The sequence below is a fragment of the Porites lutea genome, chromosome 6, assembly GCF_958299795.1.
Source record: "Porites lutea chromosome 6, jaPorLute2.1, whole genome shotgun sequence".
Lineage (NCBI taxonomy): Eukaryota > Metazoa > Cnidaria > Anthozoa > Scleractinia > Poritidae > Porites > Porites lutea.
This window is the reverse complement of record NC_133206.1, coordinates 9,802,133-9,818,729: the sequence shown is the minus strand read 5'-3', so window position 1 is coordinate 9,818,729 and position 16,597 is coordinate 9,802,133. Positions and strand designations below refer to the sequence as shown.

General features: G+C 39.1%; 1 protein-coding gene across 1 annotated transcript in view; it reads left to right on the top strand.

Moving 5' to 3' along the window:
* Positions 1-6,567: 6,567 nt before the first annotated feature.
* LOC140940354 (transient receptor potential cation channel subfamily A member 1-like) overlaps positions 6,568-16,597 on the top strand; it is a 32,670-nt gene continuing 22,640 nt past the window's right edge. The window contains exons 1-9 of the mRNA XM_073389306.1: positions 6,568-6,643; positions 6,765-6,981; positions 9,997-10,153; positions 11,036-11,220; positions 12,225-12,332; positions 12,821-12,929; positions 13,405-13,502; positions 13,647-13,691; positions 14,290-14,423. Of these exons, the coding sequence (XP_073245407.1) occupies positions 6,594-6,643; positions 6,765-6,981; positions 9,997-10,153; positions 11,036-11,220; positions 12,225-12,332; positions 12,821-12,929; positions 13,405-13,502; positions 13,647-13,691; positions 14,290-14,423 (1,103 nt within the window). The 5' untranslated portion in view covers positions 6,568-6,593. The remainder of the gene's footprint in view (positions 6,644-6,764; positions 6,982-9,996; positions 10,154-11,035; positions 11,221-12,224; positions 12,333-12,820; positions 12,930-13,404; positions 13,503-13,646; positions 13,692-14,289; positions 14,424-16,597) is intronic.

The following is a 16,597-nucleotide window of genomic DNA, read 5'->3' as shown; positions in this document are numbered from 1 at the left end:
TTGGAACAATGCCAAATGTATGACTGGTGTATTTCAGCAAGAAATGGCCGTAAATGATGAATTATATTTCTCAATTACTTTGGTCCCTTATTAGAACAATAATAAATGCTCTTAATGACTTAAGGTTTGTTTGAAAATCGTTAATCATTAACGAAGATTCGACAATGAGCCATCTGATGACTCTTGTGTGTTCTGCTGTTTTTTATCGAAACGCAGTCCACTCTTGAGTCGTATATCTGAGTAACTTTATATTGCAACCAGAGAAAGATTATTTCAGATGTGTGCCAAGTGCGTAACCCATGCCATAACATGGCAACGTGACGTACCCCAGCAATGCCGAAAAAAGCAAGGTAAGTGTGCAAAGAGGGTTCGTTTCGGATCAAGACTTGACACAAAAAAGCATTCACTATCTCATATCAGTGTGATCTTCAATTCTCTCCTCTGCAGTCTACCGACCTTTATTGACTTTATTAAATTTAAGCAGTTCAGCTACGCCGTTTGTTTTCACGTCTTCGGTCAGTTTTGATGTCTGTTCCTCTACGCGTTGTCTTTTTCCTGCAAAAATTGAATCGTACGTGATATAGCTTTTGCAGAGGCGTAGTCCGTTATTAGAACCGCCTAGCGCGCGCAGCAAGGCTTCTTGCAAGCAATTTGCATCTGAGCCAATAATCAATCAATAATATCAAACTTTACCATAATTTTCACATAACCGGACCGGGTTTTTTTAATTAAGAAAAAAAAAAAGATTGGTAGGAAAACCCCATCGGCGCGCAAAATGGCTCTAAAATTCTTCATTTGACAATGTGTTTTACTCGCCTGGAGGAGTGAAAAAGAATAGGGGAAACGCAAGAAAAAAGTCGGCGGGGGAGGAGGGGAAGACTGATATACGTAGTTAATCGATAAGCCGATAACCGATATCAATCGATAGTAATCGATGTATCCGATAATCGGTAAAGAAAAAAAGTTGACTTCGATTTATTTCGACGATTTTCCGATAGAAATCGATAATGATTTTTTATCGATTACTATCGATTCCTATCTATTGTTATCGATCTTGTTAATCGGTAACAATTAGACTGTTCACAGTCCCCTATTTTTCCGTGTGATCGTCGAGATCGAGCGGGTCTCACCGTTAATGGCGGCCATCTTGATTTTTAGATGTACCGAGGAGGCGGGCGTCGGGGATTATAGCTCTAGGGGGTGGGGGGCGAGAAAAATTTTCTCGCCTGCTCGCCAAACCGTCCCCCGCCGTCTAAGTAGATTTGATACTCATCCCCAGGTTAGACTCGGTACGACTGAAAATCAAGATGGCCGCCATTAATGGTAAGACGCGCTCGATCTCGACGATCTCACGGAAAAATAGGGGACTGTGAACCGTCTAGATAACAATCGATAAATTATTTTTTCTGTGACTTCGATTTCTATTGATTTCCGATATCAATCAATATTAATCGGTGGATTAAATCGATTAATATCGATGATATCAATCGATTTCCGATGTCGATTTTTATCCGATTGACCACGTCAGGAGACTGACACCCGGGCTGCAAGGAGGGTCTCCTTTCTTTCTTTTTTAGTAGCCCCCTTCTTTATTTGCAGCCGCGCTCGATTTTTCACCCGCTCGTCTTGTTGACAAACCTGGAACAGGTTAAGTATCTTACTTTAGTAATTTCAACTAGTGGTCTATTATCAATGCTACGTTCTGATTGGTTCAGCTACTACTAGGCTATATGTTATAGCCCACTAGTAGCGAAAAGCGCCGGCTTTGAAAACCAAAACAATGGCGGCTGAATCACGTTTTGCTAGATAACGTTGTTTTGTCTCGATATTTTTGACCAACTAGTTGGACTTTACTAAAACAAATTTTCCTCTCGCCCCCATGGCCTCTAAGTCAATAGCCCATTCGGCCTTCGGCCTCATGGGCTATTGACTCACAGCCCATTCGGGCTCGAGCAATAGTTATAATTGTTACGTATCTTCGGTCGAGAAAGTTACGGCAAAATAGGCCATCTCCAAAATTTCCTAGGGATCAAGTAGCTGGGCAACTGAGATATATCCATTCGCTTTAAACTGGAGTTTGATAAGGATCAGTTGAGATATCTTAGGAGCAATTAAACCCAACTTTTATTTCAGTGGTTTCAAAGGAGTGGTACCTTATTTATCTGGAGCTTGATAGTTCGCGGCGAAGCAGCATTTCCTGGATATTTCTGACAACGGACCTCTGGAGCCAGGGGTGGCAGACGTAAATTGAGAAAATGGTGACTAAGGGTTCGGGCTTTCATAGTTCTCACCCGATAAGAAAGACCGATTCACATAACCAGTTGGACTATTAAACTTGACATAACATAACGCTCTCTCGCTGCGTAAAAATATAAAGTTAAGTGCTTTCGACTTTGTTATGACATCTGACGCCATTGTCCGGAAAGGATCGGAGAGCTCGTAGCTCAGTGTATCACCTTTTCGACTAACGAGGTAAGGATTCCGTACATATTAGGGACTGTGCAATAGTTACCTGGGGGAGGGGAGGGGGGGTTGGAAAATTAGAGGGGGCATATAGGAGAAAATGACAACAAGAGAGAGGGGAGTTGGATGTAAAGTAGTGGAAGAGTTATTAGAGTTCAAATATAAATGCTAACATTGAAATAAAACTGATAAATTTATCAACTCTAAGGTGTTCTGATCTATGAACTGTTGTTTTCCTATCTGTCATGCAGTAGGAAAGGAATGCCTCTGTTATATTGTTAAAACAGTGCTACCTTATTTGCACTAGGATTTAATAAAACAGGAAACTTTAATTAAAAGTTGCAAAATTTAGCACTATAATGTTATACGTTATTCCTGAATGAAAAAGAAAGATGCCGGTGTTAGCACGCATGGCATCATTATTTAGCAGAATGAGAAACCCAACTGCTGAAATTTTAATAGCAATACAAATTTAAAGGACGGTAAATAAAACACAGTATGATTAAATTGAGCTTCAAAAAAAAAGCTCAAACAGACAGGAATTCCTGAGTTCTCACCCATGCACGCTGGAACCTTAGTGCCAGAGATGCTGTAGAAGATGACGAATTTCCCAATTCATGTGAAGACGACACAAGCTCAGAGTCCAGTGATTCTAGGTGAAAGAACCAGTTAACGTAGGTGTTAGGGAATCAATGTGAGGAGACTTTTTTCAAGGAGGGGAGGGGGGGTTAGCCTTAATATTATCATTATGTGAGGGGAGTTGAAATTAATATTTTTGCTTAATGAGAGCGGGAGTATGACTTAGTTTTGGGGCATATTTCACCCATTTCCCAGCCCCCCCCCCCCCCCCCCCCCCACACCTGCTCCAGGTAATTATTGCACAGTCCTTTACTGTATTTCATACTCGTTACAGTCTGGTGAACACTCAAATATACCTATCTTTTGCTGTGTGTGTGTTCATCAGTTAAGTCGAAGTATGAAATCGACGCTACCCATTTCGGTGAAAACGGCACTTCGGACGAAGAATGTTCAACATCGTCGCGCCGAGTGCGCACGTCGTTGCCCGTGTGATCACAGCCGTTCTTTTCGTCAATGCTTTGTGGGGAGGAGCGTTGCGTGACGACACACAGAACGGCAGTGAACTTGTCGAGTAATTGTGAATGATTGACGCACCGGATTCGAATTCATTCAGGCATAAATAATTACAACTGCTCAACTGCCGTATTATAATATTAATCGCCTTCATGATGACTGCATGTCTGCTACAATCAATAAGCTGTTTGCCACAAAATTAAAGGTATGGTGTTCCGTTTATTTAGAAGTAGATACAAAACGATGATGATGTGGTCATAAATGCATTTTCATTTTTATGAGGGTGTTCAAGTTACTTAACAAATTAGTAAATGTTGCCAAAACCTATTAGTAACTGTGTTTAGCTCTTTAATATACCTTTATTTAAAAGAGGAGTACATTAAGTCAAAAGGCACGTTTTGTGGTCTTGAATCAGTGAATTAGAACGGCTTAGATTAAAGTGCTAGCAGTTACACTTTAATTAGACCAAAGAAAGACACCCATGGCGTAAAGGGATTGTAATTTCAGAAACTTCAGCAAACATTTCTTGCTTTGTCAGCGGGTATCAACAGATATGCCTCTGCAATTTAACTAAACTTTCGACTTGCCCTCAAGTTAATCAATACTATACGTAAATTGAGTATGGGACAAGTGACATTAGCAAGTCTTAGAAAAGCCGAAATGTTTTTTCAGTGAACAGGTAGCTAACATACATAGTCGTACTTATCGTGATCGGTACTGCAGTGTAATTTGACCTAATATGTCAAGTTACGTTTTGTTGATGGCATACACAAGCTGGAAGTCACGAAACTGTTACAGAATACTGTTACTTGCAGAATAGAGGATGGAGCGTCTCTTGTGACTTTAGGGCTGTTGTTCAGTGCAAAGACTTTGATGTTAAGTGTATGTTTTTAAAATCCAGTTTATACAATGTTAAAGTGGAAATTATGACACCGCAACTAGCAATCGGCCTGCGGTAGCGTGCGTCACTGTCAGGCGCAGCCGTTCCTGACTCGTCCCCAGTCGTCTCTCAGTCTCCTATTAATTTTAACGAGATAAGCGCAGTCAGTGGGAGCTCAAGCGGTGATGGGTAGGAGAAGTAGACTAGAAGTCTCTCCCTTTCGTATTCCTCCTTCCCATCACCCCTTGCGCCCCCTTCGGTCACGCTTCTCACCTTCTAGCTTGAGATCCAAATAGAGACGACTCGGGACGAGTCACCCAAAGTTCCTATTTCTCGCTCAGTTTACACTCAGACTGGCCTGCCGTGACTGGCAGAGGACGGGGTGCTTCCCGGCGACGGATTACCAAGGCGGGGAAAAAACTGCTCGTAACTGTGCAAAAAGGGTCTCCACCCCCTTACCCCTGGGGGGTTGACATTTCAAGCATTTCGGCTTTCTTATGGCTAACGGTTAAAGGAAAAAACAAGAACAAACAAGTAGCAACAGCAACAGATAAATTGTGATCCTTTGTTGCAAAACAGATTTTTAAGATCCGAGGTTGAAAGTCTCTTCGCTATAAGTGTTCAGTATTCGATGGAAAGAAAGTCGACTAAACGGCGTTTAAACCGACCGTAGGACACAGAGTGGCTATCAACTAAAGGTAAGGGAGCTTTTTGAACCAATATTTCGCGTGATCATGATTTTTTTTTCTAAGCGTTGTAGATTCGAATACATGTGATAAAATTCGAACAATAAGGGCCCGAATCACATGTAATAATGCAAGAAATATCGATTTTCGTTATCTTAAAGGCTACTAGTACAGATGGAAAAACAAGAAGACTTCATATCTTTAAAACTTTTTGCATTTATTTGGCATCAGATAATACACTAATAATTCTAGTATATTCCGACCAAATGACCTCTGAAGCCCGAACCCACAAATAGTGCGCTTGGGCTGCCTGTGCTAAAACAACCTTCTAGACGACCAAAATTCCTCTAAGACGTCCGAATAGAAATTAAGATAGATTTTAGGGCAGCTCTAACTTAATCAAACTGGTTTCTAAAGCATAGGGGAAACTTTTTGAGACACTTCTTCGGAAGTAAATTCCGTCTTAGAAGCATCTCTAGTGTTAAACGGCCGATGAGGCGCGCACTTTTTTTTAAAGTACTCGTCTCCACAAAGTCAAACCAATTTTCAAATAAGGTACTTGCTGTTAATATCAGTAATACTGTTTCCCAGTGATTTGAACTCTTATCCGTCTAAACTGGCGCAAATTTATTGATAAAATCAGTGTCACTGCATGGTGATCAAGGAAACTCGGTCAAGGCTATTTTTTGTTTATATTAAAGAATGCTAACTAATGTTTTGATCTTGGCAGGGGCGTAGCGTGATATTTTGAAGGTGTACGCACGGGAAGAAAAGTTGAGAGCGCTGAAGGCACTTCAAACTAGGGTGCTCCTCGAGAAAACTTCTGAATTTAGTTTCTCGGCAATGTCATTTCCAGCCCTTTCCGCAGGGCATTTTCCATAAATAAATACGAAGGGAAATGCAGAAATTAGTTGTTTCTTTTACCCATATAGTTATTGGCATGACAGGTACAGTGTTTACGGAAAAAAATAAAGGGTAAGACAGAGGCGCCATCAAGTGCTGGTTACAAGCAAAGACGCTAATATAATGCGATAAAATTTATCCGTCATCCCGATTTAATGATAAAAATGCTTTCAAGAAAAAATACAAAAAAAAATTGCCAGATTTCAGCTGTACGCACGGGCGTATGTGAGTATATGGACGCTACGCTCCTGCTTGGTCATTGGCAAATCAACTAAGCTGTCTTTGGGCGATCATTGCATTTTATATTAACTTACACACAGTGCCTTTGTTTTTAGTTCCTAGGAAATAAATCAAAATAAGCACTTATTTTGCAAGCTTTTCTTAATTAGTAACGAGGATATGAAAAACTGAGAACGCGGAGTTTTCATTAATTACTGTTGCGTCTGCACATATTATTAATGTTGATGACGCAATTAATATGTCAATTTAAACTCCTGTGTGAGATGAATGAAAGATAGAGTTTATATGTACCTTCATCCGGCTCCCTTGAGTTTAATTGCAAAATTATTATGTCAATAAACGATGAGGATTTCTCCTTTGACATGAGGAGATCTAGAAGGTGAGTAAGCTAGTGAGCGAGTAGATAATTTTCAATTCAAGCCACCGATTTAATTAAAAGATTAATGTTTCTCCGCATTTGAAGATTGTGTTCATTTCTCTTTTTCCTGTTGATATTGCAGAGTAATGGATGGGAGTACCTTAGCTTTAGTAGGAGATGTAGATTATATCGCGTTTGGCGAGGGTCCCACCGACTTTTCCATGCAGGTTCTAAATCACCGTGATAGTCAAGTCGAAGTTCGACCAAAGTCTGTAAATGCAGTCTCAAATGGACTTCAAAGAAGCTTTTCCTATGCTGTGGAAGGAACCATGGTGTCGAGAGAAGTCGATCTTTATGAGGTAGGAGATCACACCATGAGGGTGCATTATGCCCTTATTTCCTTCGTTTTGAAAGTGTCAAATTTCGATAGTGAAGCAGTTTAGTTGAAAACTACATTCACTTATACATATGACAGTTCGACATTTTGAAAAATTAATCCGTAAAAATTTGGTGCGCATCTTCAGTTACAAACGGGCACCTGCAGTCTCTTTGAAACTCAACTACAAGATTCCGGCATTTGTTTGCAAAAGTTAAGAACCTTTTAGTACAATGTTAAGAACTGAAAAACGATCCACGTAAAAAAAAAAAGTTTAACATTGTTTAGAGGGCATGTTGTAGAGTTTGGCTAAATTTGATTTTCATCGCCAGCAGTTGAAACCAAGCAAATAACATACGTTCACACATTTGCATCATAGTGTAATAAATGTTCGTATCTGACATTTTTATTTTCACATCATCTTAGCTTCTTGATTATGATTAGTTTTTCATAAAGAATCAAAGATTTATGCTCGGCATCCAGCTTTGGCGAGTGTGCTAGCTTTTAGGCGTTAAAATCTATAAATCCATTTTTCGCCATTTGTAGGAGATATCGATTATAGTTGTGCTGTTGCAATAAATTCCATTTCCTGATCCAGGAAATTAAATGGACAGTCTTTCAAACCAACCTACAGTAACCTCTCATGATCAAATGCACATATTTGTGAGACGAGTGGGGTGAAATATCATCTCTGGACGTAGTCTTGTATTAGTGGTCTGTAGTCCATATATCTGGCAAGCGAACCTGCTATTGATATTCAAAATAACTCAGAAATAACTATTCAATTTTGGTTAGCCCTTCGTAGTTTTGTGACTCAGAAAAAATTGTTTATCAAAACCAACTGGCTTTGGCAGGGAAAAATACACTACCATGCCACGTAATTCTATGGTTATTTGTTTGTTTGTTTTTTGAAGGCAGGGGAGAAAATTCGCGTGAGGAAATTGCCGGAAAATTGGCTTGTGGAAATTGCCCTCCAGATATTGCCTCTTGTAATTATATTCTATTCTTCTCTTAAGAGGTCCAGTCTATTGTTTATTTTGAAGTCCAATTTATTTTATTTACCCAGGAGCCTGTTTTCTCTTAAATAATTATAATAATTTGCACTCTAGAAGCACGACCAAGGGTTTACTGAGTTTTATCTGCCTCAGGCTTTTGCTATGTGGGAGAAATTATAACTTTACTCTTTCTCGCGTCTTTAGTATTCTAGCCAAGTCTCTTAAAATCCTTTGTCATTATTTTAATTTGTCATCATCAAGAGACGAAAATGTAATTTTCAGGTTCTAAAAGTCATGTTTCCGGAATGATTTGTACTTATCACAACGTTACCGAATTCGTTTCACTTTTGTTGCACCTAAATTATTCCGCCATAATCTGGGAAAGCGTGATCAGTGCCATGACTGACAGTTGACAGTTCAGAATGGAAATTATGTTTCAGATGTTTACCTAACTCAGAGAAAATAAATTGGACTGCATTTAATATCATCCCCTTGGAAATGGCCTAGAGCGGAAAATATCTGGCATAAATTAAACATCCTTAAAGTAATTATAGCTAAACTCCTAGTGCCTCAGCGGAGACAATGTTTAGTAATCAACAATTATTCCATGTAATGAGAATGGGACTTCATAAAACTGCTAAAATCAAAATTTTAACCGATTAAAGTTCATTAAAATCGCGTATATGTCTCCGTTCAATTTTCTCCTTCCAGTTCACATTTTATTTTATTTTGTAACTAAGGTCATATAATATGTATGATAATAGCAAAAAAAAGGAAAACAAAACTTGAACGAATAACATTGTAGCACAGTTGCAAATCATTCAAATTAGAACCAGAGAAAACCTTCAAACTGGAAAGTGTAGGCATTATTTCTGGTACTCGTTATCTCTATTTGCATACCTTTTTCAGGATACGAATATTAGTATAGGTAATAGCATGATTTGTAGCGATATTTGGCATAAATACCACGACTGATATTTCTAAATTGTTATACGTAATTTCAAGAGCCGTTAGGCGAGTGAAATTTGAGACAATTTTGAAACATCATGAGTGGTATTTATGCCAAATATCACGTACAAATCATGCTATTATTTGTTTATACCACTACCCGCAAAGGTTTTGTAATTTTCACATGTAGGTAGTTCAAATTAAGCTCAAATACCACTGCTCTAAGCCAATCAAATTGCAGAAATTTCTCATGTAGTAGTATAAATAGAGAAAGACTTTACGGCCTCGGTAACGATCCCAGAAACAATTGCGGGACGTATTTCGGCTCCAGTCCCCTTTCCGTTTCTTAAGCGGCAGATGATCAAGCTTCTAAATGTACTTCCTTTTAACTCTCTGTAACTCTTGTTTCTGATGTACATTGCAATTATGGCCTTCCCTAAACTGCGAATACAGCCCGCGTCTGTACTCGCTCCTTATTGCCGCCAGGGTCGTTTCGCGGGAACGACGTCTACGCTGGAACAACAAAAATGCGATACTGATGACGTAAAATCTGTCCAGAATCTGGTCAGGAGCCCTGACTGGTCGACGTAATAAATATATATTTTATTTATTGTTTACGAATGACAAGCAAAAGGTCACAAAGGTCAAATGTGAACGTGATGATGAATCTACTTCAAGTTAGTCAATATTTCTAGAATATATTCTTCTTGAGAAATGCATTTGAGTCTTACTGCCACTTGTTCGCAGACGAACTCAAAACTTGACGGCAATAGACTAGGAAAACATGAACGCAAACAAATTTACGTTTGAAACCCCATAACTACCAGATAAATTGTGTAAACGTTCCTTTACGTCACTAATACGGCATTTCGGTTGCTCTGGGGCATATGTCTCTCCCGCTTAATGTCCCAAACGGCTAGATGCGAGGGAAGACGACTGTATTCGTAGGCTAAACATCCCCTTCATTCATTTTCAGTGCATAATTTTTTAAGTTATGGCACTGGTCTGATTTAGACCTAAGCAAGTAACATGTATCATCCACTTTCTCAAACTAGGTTTGTCGTGAAGGAGATGTAGTTGCACTGAACACACTACTGGAGACAAGTCAACCTAATCTGGATCATTCAAACGCAAAAGGGCTGTCTGCGCTTCACTATGCTGCACGCAATAACCATGCTGAAGTTATTCAACTACTAATTAACCACGGGGCAGGTCGGGATATACACTTTTACTCACTTATTTCAGTTACTTTATGCTAGCCCGCGCCACGGACGAAAATGAACTTCAGGTTAAGTCCGTCTGCGAAACAGGGCCGAAAGTTCTGGGTCCCCATCTGTGTACCAGCATTTGAGTACGCGTCATGATTGGCCTGTTGAAAAGCTATTGTCAATTTGCCAATCAGGTTGAAGGTAAACTCGACACGTATTTCCAGTAACTTGTTGAGTTTGGTGGGGGCTCAGAACAAAGATATCGGCGCTGCTTTCCTGATGTTAGAGAAATAGCGAGACTGCAGTTAGATTAGAGGGTCTGAACGGGGTTTAGAGTTAGTGTTATTTGCCCACAATTTTTTCTTAATGTTTACCGTTTTCGAAGAAAATACTGTTAAGTTATTGGAGGGTTCTTCGGACATCTTCGTTAGTCTTCAGAAGCCTTCGGCAGTCTTCGAAAATCTTCTGAAATAATCGGGAATTGTCGAAAAATGGCCCAAACTTCCTTGATATACTGAACAAAATAACATTGACCTTTTTGGAGTCGTTTTTGTCTCTTTCTGGAAAATATTCAGACCCTCAGAATATGTTACATAAGTTCAGCGGAAAGTGGCGTGGAAGAGTTAAGAGTTTTCTAGGGACAGGAAGGTGTCACACAGCGTCTTTTCCTTATGGGAGGAAGAGAGAAGAAAAACTAGAGAAAGGGCATTGTACTTGTAGCTAGTCATTTACGTTATTAAAACTTATTTCACTTAAAGTGTCAACTGCATCCTCTTTGTACATTAACACACTTTTATTGCTGCTTTATCAAACCTATACATCACTAAAATAATTGAGCAAAAACACTTTATATTTGTTAAAGTAAAGTATTACGGTTATATTTTAGATCCTAATGTTCGTTCTCGTGTGGAACACAAAGCACTTTCTCCTTTACATTTCGCCGCTTGGTTCAACGCAGCTAAAGCGGTGGATGTTCTACTTCGCAACGGAGCCAATGTTGAGAGCGGCTCTGCGTTTGGACAAAAACCACTCCACTATGCTGTGTCTCGGGCTAGTGCAGAACTTGTAATGGTGAGTTAAATTTACCTTAATTATAACAATTAAACTCTTCACTGTTTACTTGTTGAAGCATATTACATTCATTTAGTCCTATTACGGTTCTAGCTAGTATACCTTTTATTGGGCATTTTGGGACAGGAATGCCCAGTACATAAGTGAGCCTACGAATTTAGACTGAATCAGTGCGTCGGCCCAGGTTAGTAATTTGCATTTCATTTGCATTGGCAAATTACCTTACATTCTGATTCTGATTTCCTCGCTTCCTAACTGCCCAAAAGAGAGGGCAAAAAGAGGAGATTTCTGTTTTTCTGCCAGTCACAAGATAGTGCCCTTTTTATATTTACTAAGTTCTCCGAGCGTTATCTATGTAACCAATCAGAAGACTCATTCTCTACTTCCATCTGTTTTATTTTGAATTGTAATTGTAAAAATTCCTCGTATAAAGCTCTGCTCCTTGTTTCCCCACCTATTCGGAGATTAAATTGAATAATCACCATTTGACCCCTGTCTAATACGACTTTTCAAACATATATACCATGTTAGTAAAATCCAACTAGTGGTCTATTATCAATGTTGCCTTCTGATTGGTTGAGCTACTACTAGGCTATATGTTATAGCCCACTAGAAGCGAAAGGTGCCGGCTTTGAAAACCAAAGCAATGGCGGCTAAATGGGGTTTTGCTAGCTAAAGTTGTTTTGTCTCGATTTTTTTGACCGTCTAGTTGGATTTTACTAAAATAATTATTCCTCTCGCCCTAATGGCCTCTGAGTCAATAGCCCATGAGGCCGAATGACTCAGAGCCCATTCGGGCTCGAGGAATAATTGTTAATTATCTCAAGTCTAATACGTCGGTTATGCAAATATCGGCCTACTACGATTTTTTCTCTCTCAGCTGCCACAAGAAAGGTTCTGATTAGATGCTCACCTCAGTCTTAAGTTGATGTACTTATTCAGTAATCCCAACAATATCACATTTCGAGACACTGATTTTGAGTTTTTTTTTTCACTTTATCTAGACATTGATCACCAAAGGAAACGCAAACCTCAATGGACTGGATAATCATAGATTTTCTCCTTTACATCTAGCTACGCAAAGAGGAAGACTGGACATTATTAAAATCCTTGTACGTTTATTGACGTTTCTTACCCTGAAATTCACAATCATTAAAGAAAAAGAATTAGAATTTTAAGTCTTCAAAATAGCTCCGACCAGGACAACCATCCAAGACTGAAAAATACTTTAGTCTTTAAATAATTGTGTACCATTCCGTCCCTTGCTTTTATGTACTACTCGTTGGACGCGGTTGTTAGAGCTGGCTAACATCTGTGCAAATTTATTGGAACTAAAGAAACCGTTTACTTAAGAAGGGAGTTCATTTTGTGTGTGTGTGTGTTTGGAACACAGCATGGCCCCAGTTTCATTGTTTTGGAATACCAAAACGCTCTTTTGGGTGATCCTGTGTACCACGACCACTAACTTATCATCATTTCCTAAAGTATTAAACTGCAGAATGTTCTATTTTCTCTTGGAGATATGTAATGAGGTAGTTTTGATATTTAAAATATCGTCATCATCTTCTCTATCTAGCCAAGTTTTTTGCCTCTTTTCCAGATTGAACATGGTGCTGATATCAGCGCTGTTAATGAAGAAAGTGAAACAGCCATGCACATCGCTGCAAGAGAGGGGCGCGACGAAGTCTTAAGGCATCTCCTCCAGAGAGGTGTGACAACAGCAGTTTTTTTAAATGTAATCTATGCCGGAAAAAAATTTCTAAGACCGTTAAGGCTGCTATGCTCTTATTTTAATCAAACACAATACTGCACTGAACAAACGCCTCCTGGCCGGCCTAGTATTCTTAAATACAACACACTGTCAATTCCCTGTTTTTTCTTTTGTCCAGCAATTGGCATTAAAAAAATTACGTGAACTGACAGCAAAGTATTTTGTGATACTTCAAGTAAGCGTGACCAATAATAGCTAAATTTTAATTAATCAGACTCGTTAGAGAAGCGAATTGTCGATCGGCAATTTATTTATTTTTTTCTATCAGGATATAGAAAGGGCGTTTTTGAAGGACTCTTTTTTATTCCCTGGCCCTAACTGTATACAGGCAGTATATGTGACTTGTGTGCTTTGATTAAGGAAGTGTCCCTTTAAGCCAAAGACTGATTTTTGTCACTTGCATTTGAATTCAGTATCCATGACCGGTTTGTCCTGCAAGGATCTCGTAAACAAGGAAAACGACGAGGCAAAGACATGTCTGCATCTAGCTGTACAGGGAGGACATGTCGAGGTGAGTTAATACTGACTCATGTGCATTATCATCATCATCTAGACTACGAGATTTAAGTGCGCAAGCTCAGTGACAGTTGTGTCCAGCCCTCAGTACACCGTGACTCGTTGATTCTTTAACTCTCAATTCTTTTGTCACTTACAGGCAGCGATGGTATGTCTTGAATATGGAGCAAATCTTCTATCTGTGGTAGGTTAATAACGGTTTACTTTTTCAGTCATTTTCAAGGAAAAAAAAAAGAGAGCGGGGGACATTAAATTAATTTTACAATATGTCAAAATAGTTTAAACCAGTTATGACCAGTTTATAAAACTGAGGCGCGTTATCACCCAAAGGCGTAATTAAAATTTAGGAAAAAGAAACTGACCCATTCCTCATACACACTTAAGGCTGCTTTGAAACGTGCTTTTGAAACTACTGGTACTTGAAGTGAATCATTAGTATTTGAACGATGTTCATATATTATTGAAGTACATATTTTTGCTACCATAGAAAAAGCCAGTCAGCGTTAAGTCAGTGCGGAGAGCCATCAGAAGATTTATTAGGAACCGATCTGCATGTCATCACATGTGATAATTCGCGCGCATGCATCAAGCTCTAATTGCATGGTGCACTGATTCCCATTTTAATACGATACAGCCCGCTCTTATTGGTAAGCGGTCAGGGTGTGGTCTCTACGATGTAAAAACCGGTGTTTACCCCCAAAATTGATAAATATTATTTGTGTAAGCAAATCAGTGAAAAATACTGCTTTTTCCCTATAAAATAATTTTTTTGCATTCCTCAGAAAAAATGTAGAGATCACCTTCCACTTCACGTTGCAAGTTCCCTTGGCGACTTACAGATGGTAAAATTTCTGTTATCACACGATTTAATTAAGGTGGACGAAGAAGACTCCGGAGGCATGACACCTATTCTTAGGTAAACTAACGCACTGAATAAGAATGAATACTATGGTAAATCAGCCTTCACGCCAATGGTTTGCAAAAAAAAATAAATAAATAAAAAAGGGGGACCAAAAGCCCCAACGGCTGGACGTATGCACAGGCTATGATTTGAACTTGGGAAAACCAAGATCGAAGACAACTCCACATCTTATGGTAAAAGCAGAACTCGAATTCTGGGACCTCCAGATTGCTAGTCCGCGAGCAGCGCGCGAAAGAAGACACCCGCTCGCGCTTTCTATCCCGAGAAATGATTTTGGGCAAACATCACGCGCTGACAGCTGACGTTTACTTGAATTCACCGACAAATAGTTTTGTCACTTTAAAAGTTCGTTTCCCTTAGAACTAGATTGTCATTCATTTATTCTCCGTTTTTGATAGTTTTGATCCTGGCCGGCATACTTCTTGATAACTAATCAGCGCTGACCAGATTTCTAAAATGTTAGATTATACCATCATTGATGTCAGTTGGTTAGGGGACATAATAAATTTATATTAATTGTAGGTTATCCACTATTGATCATGACCCGAGAACGTCACTCCTAGAACTTTTAAAACTGCTGCGAGTAACAGGCAGAAGTCTTCTCTTATATCATATTCAGCTGCATTCATTAACAGTATTTTTTGGGGGTAAACAATTTTCAGAGTTGAAAGAACCTACAAGCAGCTGTGTATCCATTGTATTCAATCGGGATTATAAATTATTAAGGAGCGTCAAAAGGATTTAAATTACTTTAAGAACTCAGTGATGTTTTAACGAATATATCTTAAAATATTACAATGGTCTTTAATCAGGACTTTTGGAAAAACGCAAAGGCTCTTTTGAAAATGAGAACCATTTTGAAGGTCGTCGTCTTTCTCTGCATAGCTCTTGGAGGATGGTTCTGTCTGGCACTGCTCTGCACGGATTATTCAAAATCTGCCAGTTCAATTTCTAGCATCAAAGAAGAGTGGTTTGAAGCAAATATAACAGATTTCCAACTCAGTTTCATTGCTAACAAATACATCGTCTTGCGCAAAACCACAGTTCACGGTCATGGCGATTTTGCGTGTTCCAGTTCTCTAAAGCGAGGGATGTGTGCATTTAAGATCAAGACGCTCACTCAAGCTGCTAAGATTTGTAACACTTATGCTGATGTTTGCAAGGCATTTGTGTTGACGAAAGACATGAGTATTCGTTTGGTGCATCAGGTTAAACGTCCGACTTATGATAGCCAGGCAGCTCTTTTCGTGAAGAGAGAGTACCTGAGTAATCAAGAATTGGCATCACATTAAATTGACTTAAAGACAGTTGATGCGGGTTAGCAAGCTGATGTAGCCTCTATTTTCTGATATAATACAACTGATAATATACTTACGCAACTTGCTCATATTTCACGATTTATTCACTTGATTAACTCCGCTGAATTGTTTTCTTTCCCGAACGCTTTACTAGACTTTTAGATGCACCACACAGTATTTGGTTGATTTCATATCAACAGGGGTACTTGTCATGTAATTGCTTCTGGCTTATCGTATTCATTCTCATTATTTTTATTAGATTTTGTTATCTTTTAGTCAGGTTCTAAATAAGTTCAGAAACTCATTTTCCTTCAAGACTTAGGCCGAGCGTAAAAAAGCTTGCCGGCCTTTTGTGATAGAAACGAAAGGACCTTATCTCATTCAGGCTTAAAATATTGATGAGCTTTGATGTGAAACAGTTGAAACGTTTTGAGAAATGGCGCTTGAAGAACGCTAGACTTTGCCCCATATTTTACGCTCAAGGCTGTTAAGGATTATGAATTATTTTTTGTGGCACTCATTATCTCCGCAAGATAGTAATTATATTGCTTCGGTTTATTTTGACCGCAGTCACATGTGGTAAAAATTGTTTGGTTTCGACAGAGTGGGGCTTTGTTTTAGCGCCATTGGTTTACGCTGTTAATTATGATAAAAAAAAATTATCTGCATCATTATATTTTCCCACTGTTAAGAAATAAACCAGGAAAAATAGATACTTTATAAAGGATGTCATGGTCTATCTGACTTGTGGCGTCATTGGTCTGGGTGGGCGAGCGTGATCAAAACATGGACTAAAGTGGTTGCAAGAGTGCGCCTTTACATGCTGACGTCCGATCTCACCTCTCTGGTTCCTTCGCAATTCAGCCATTG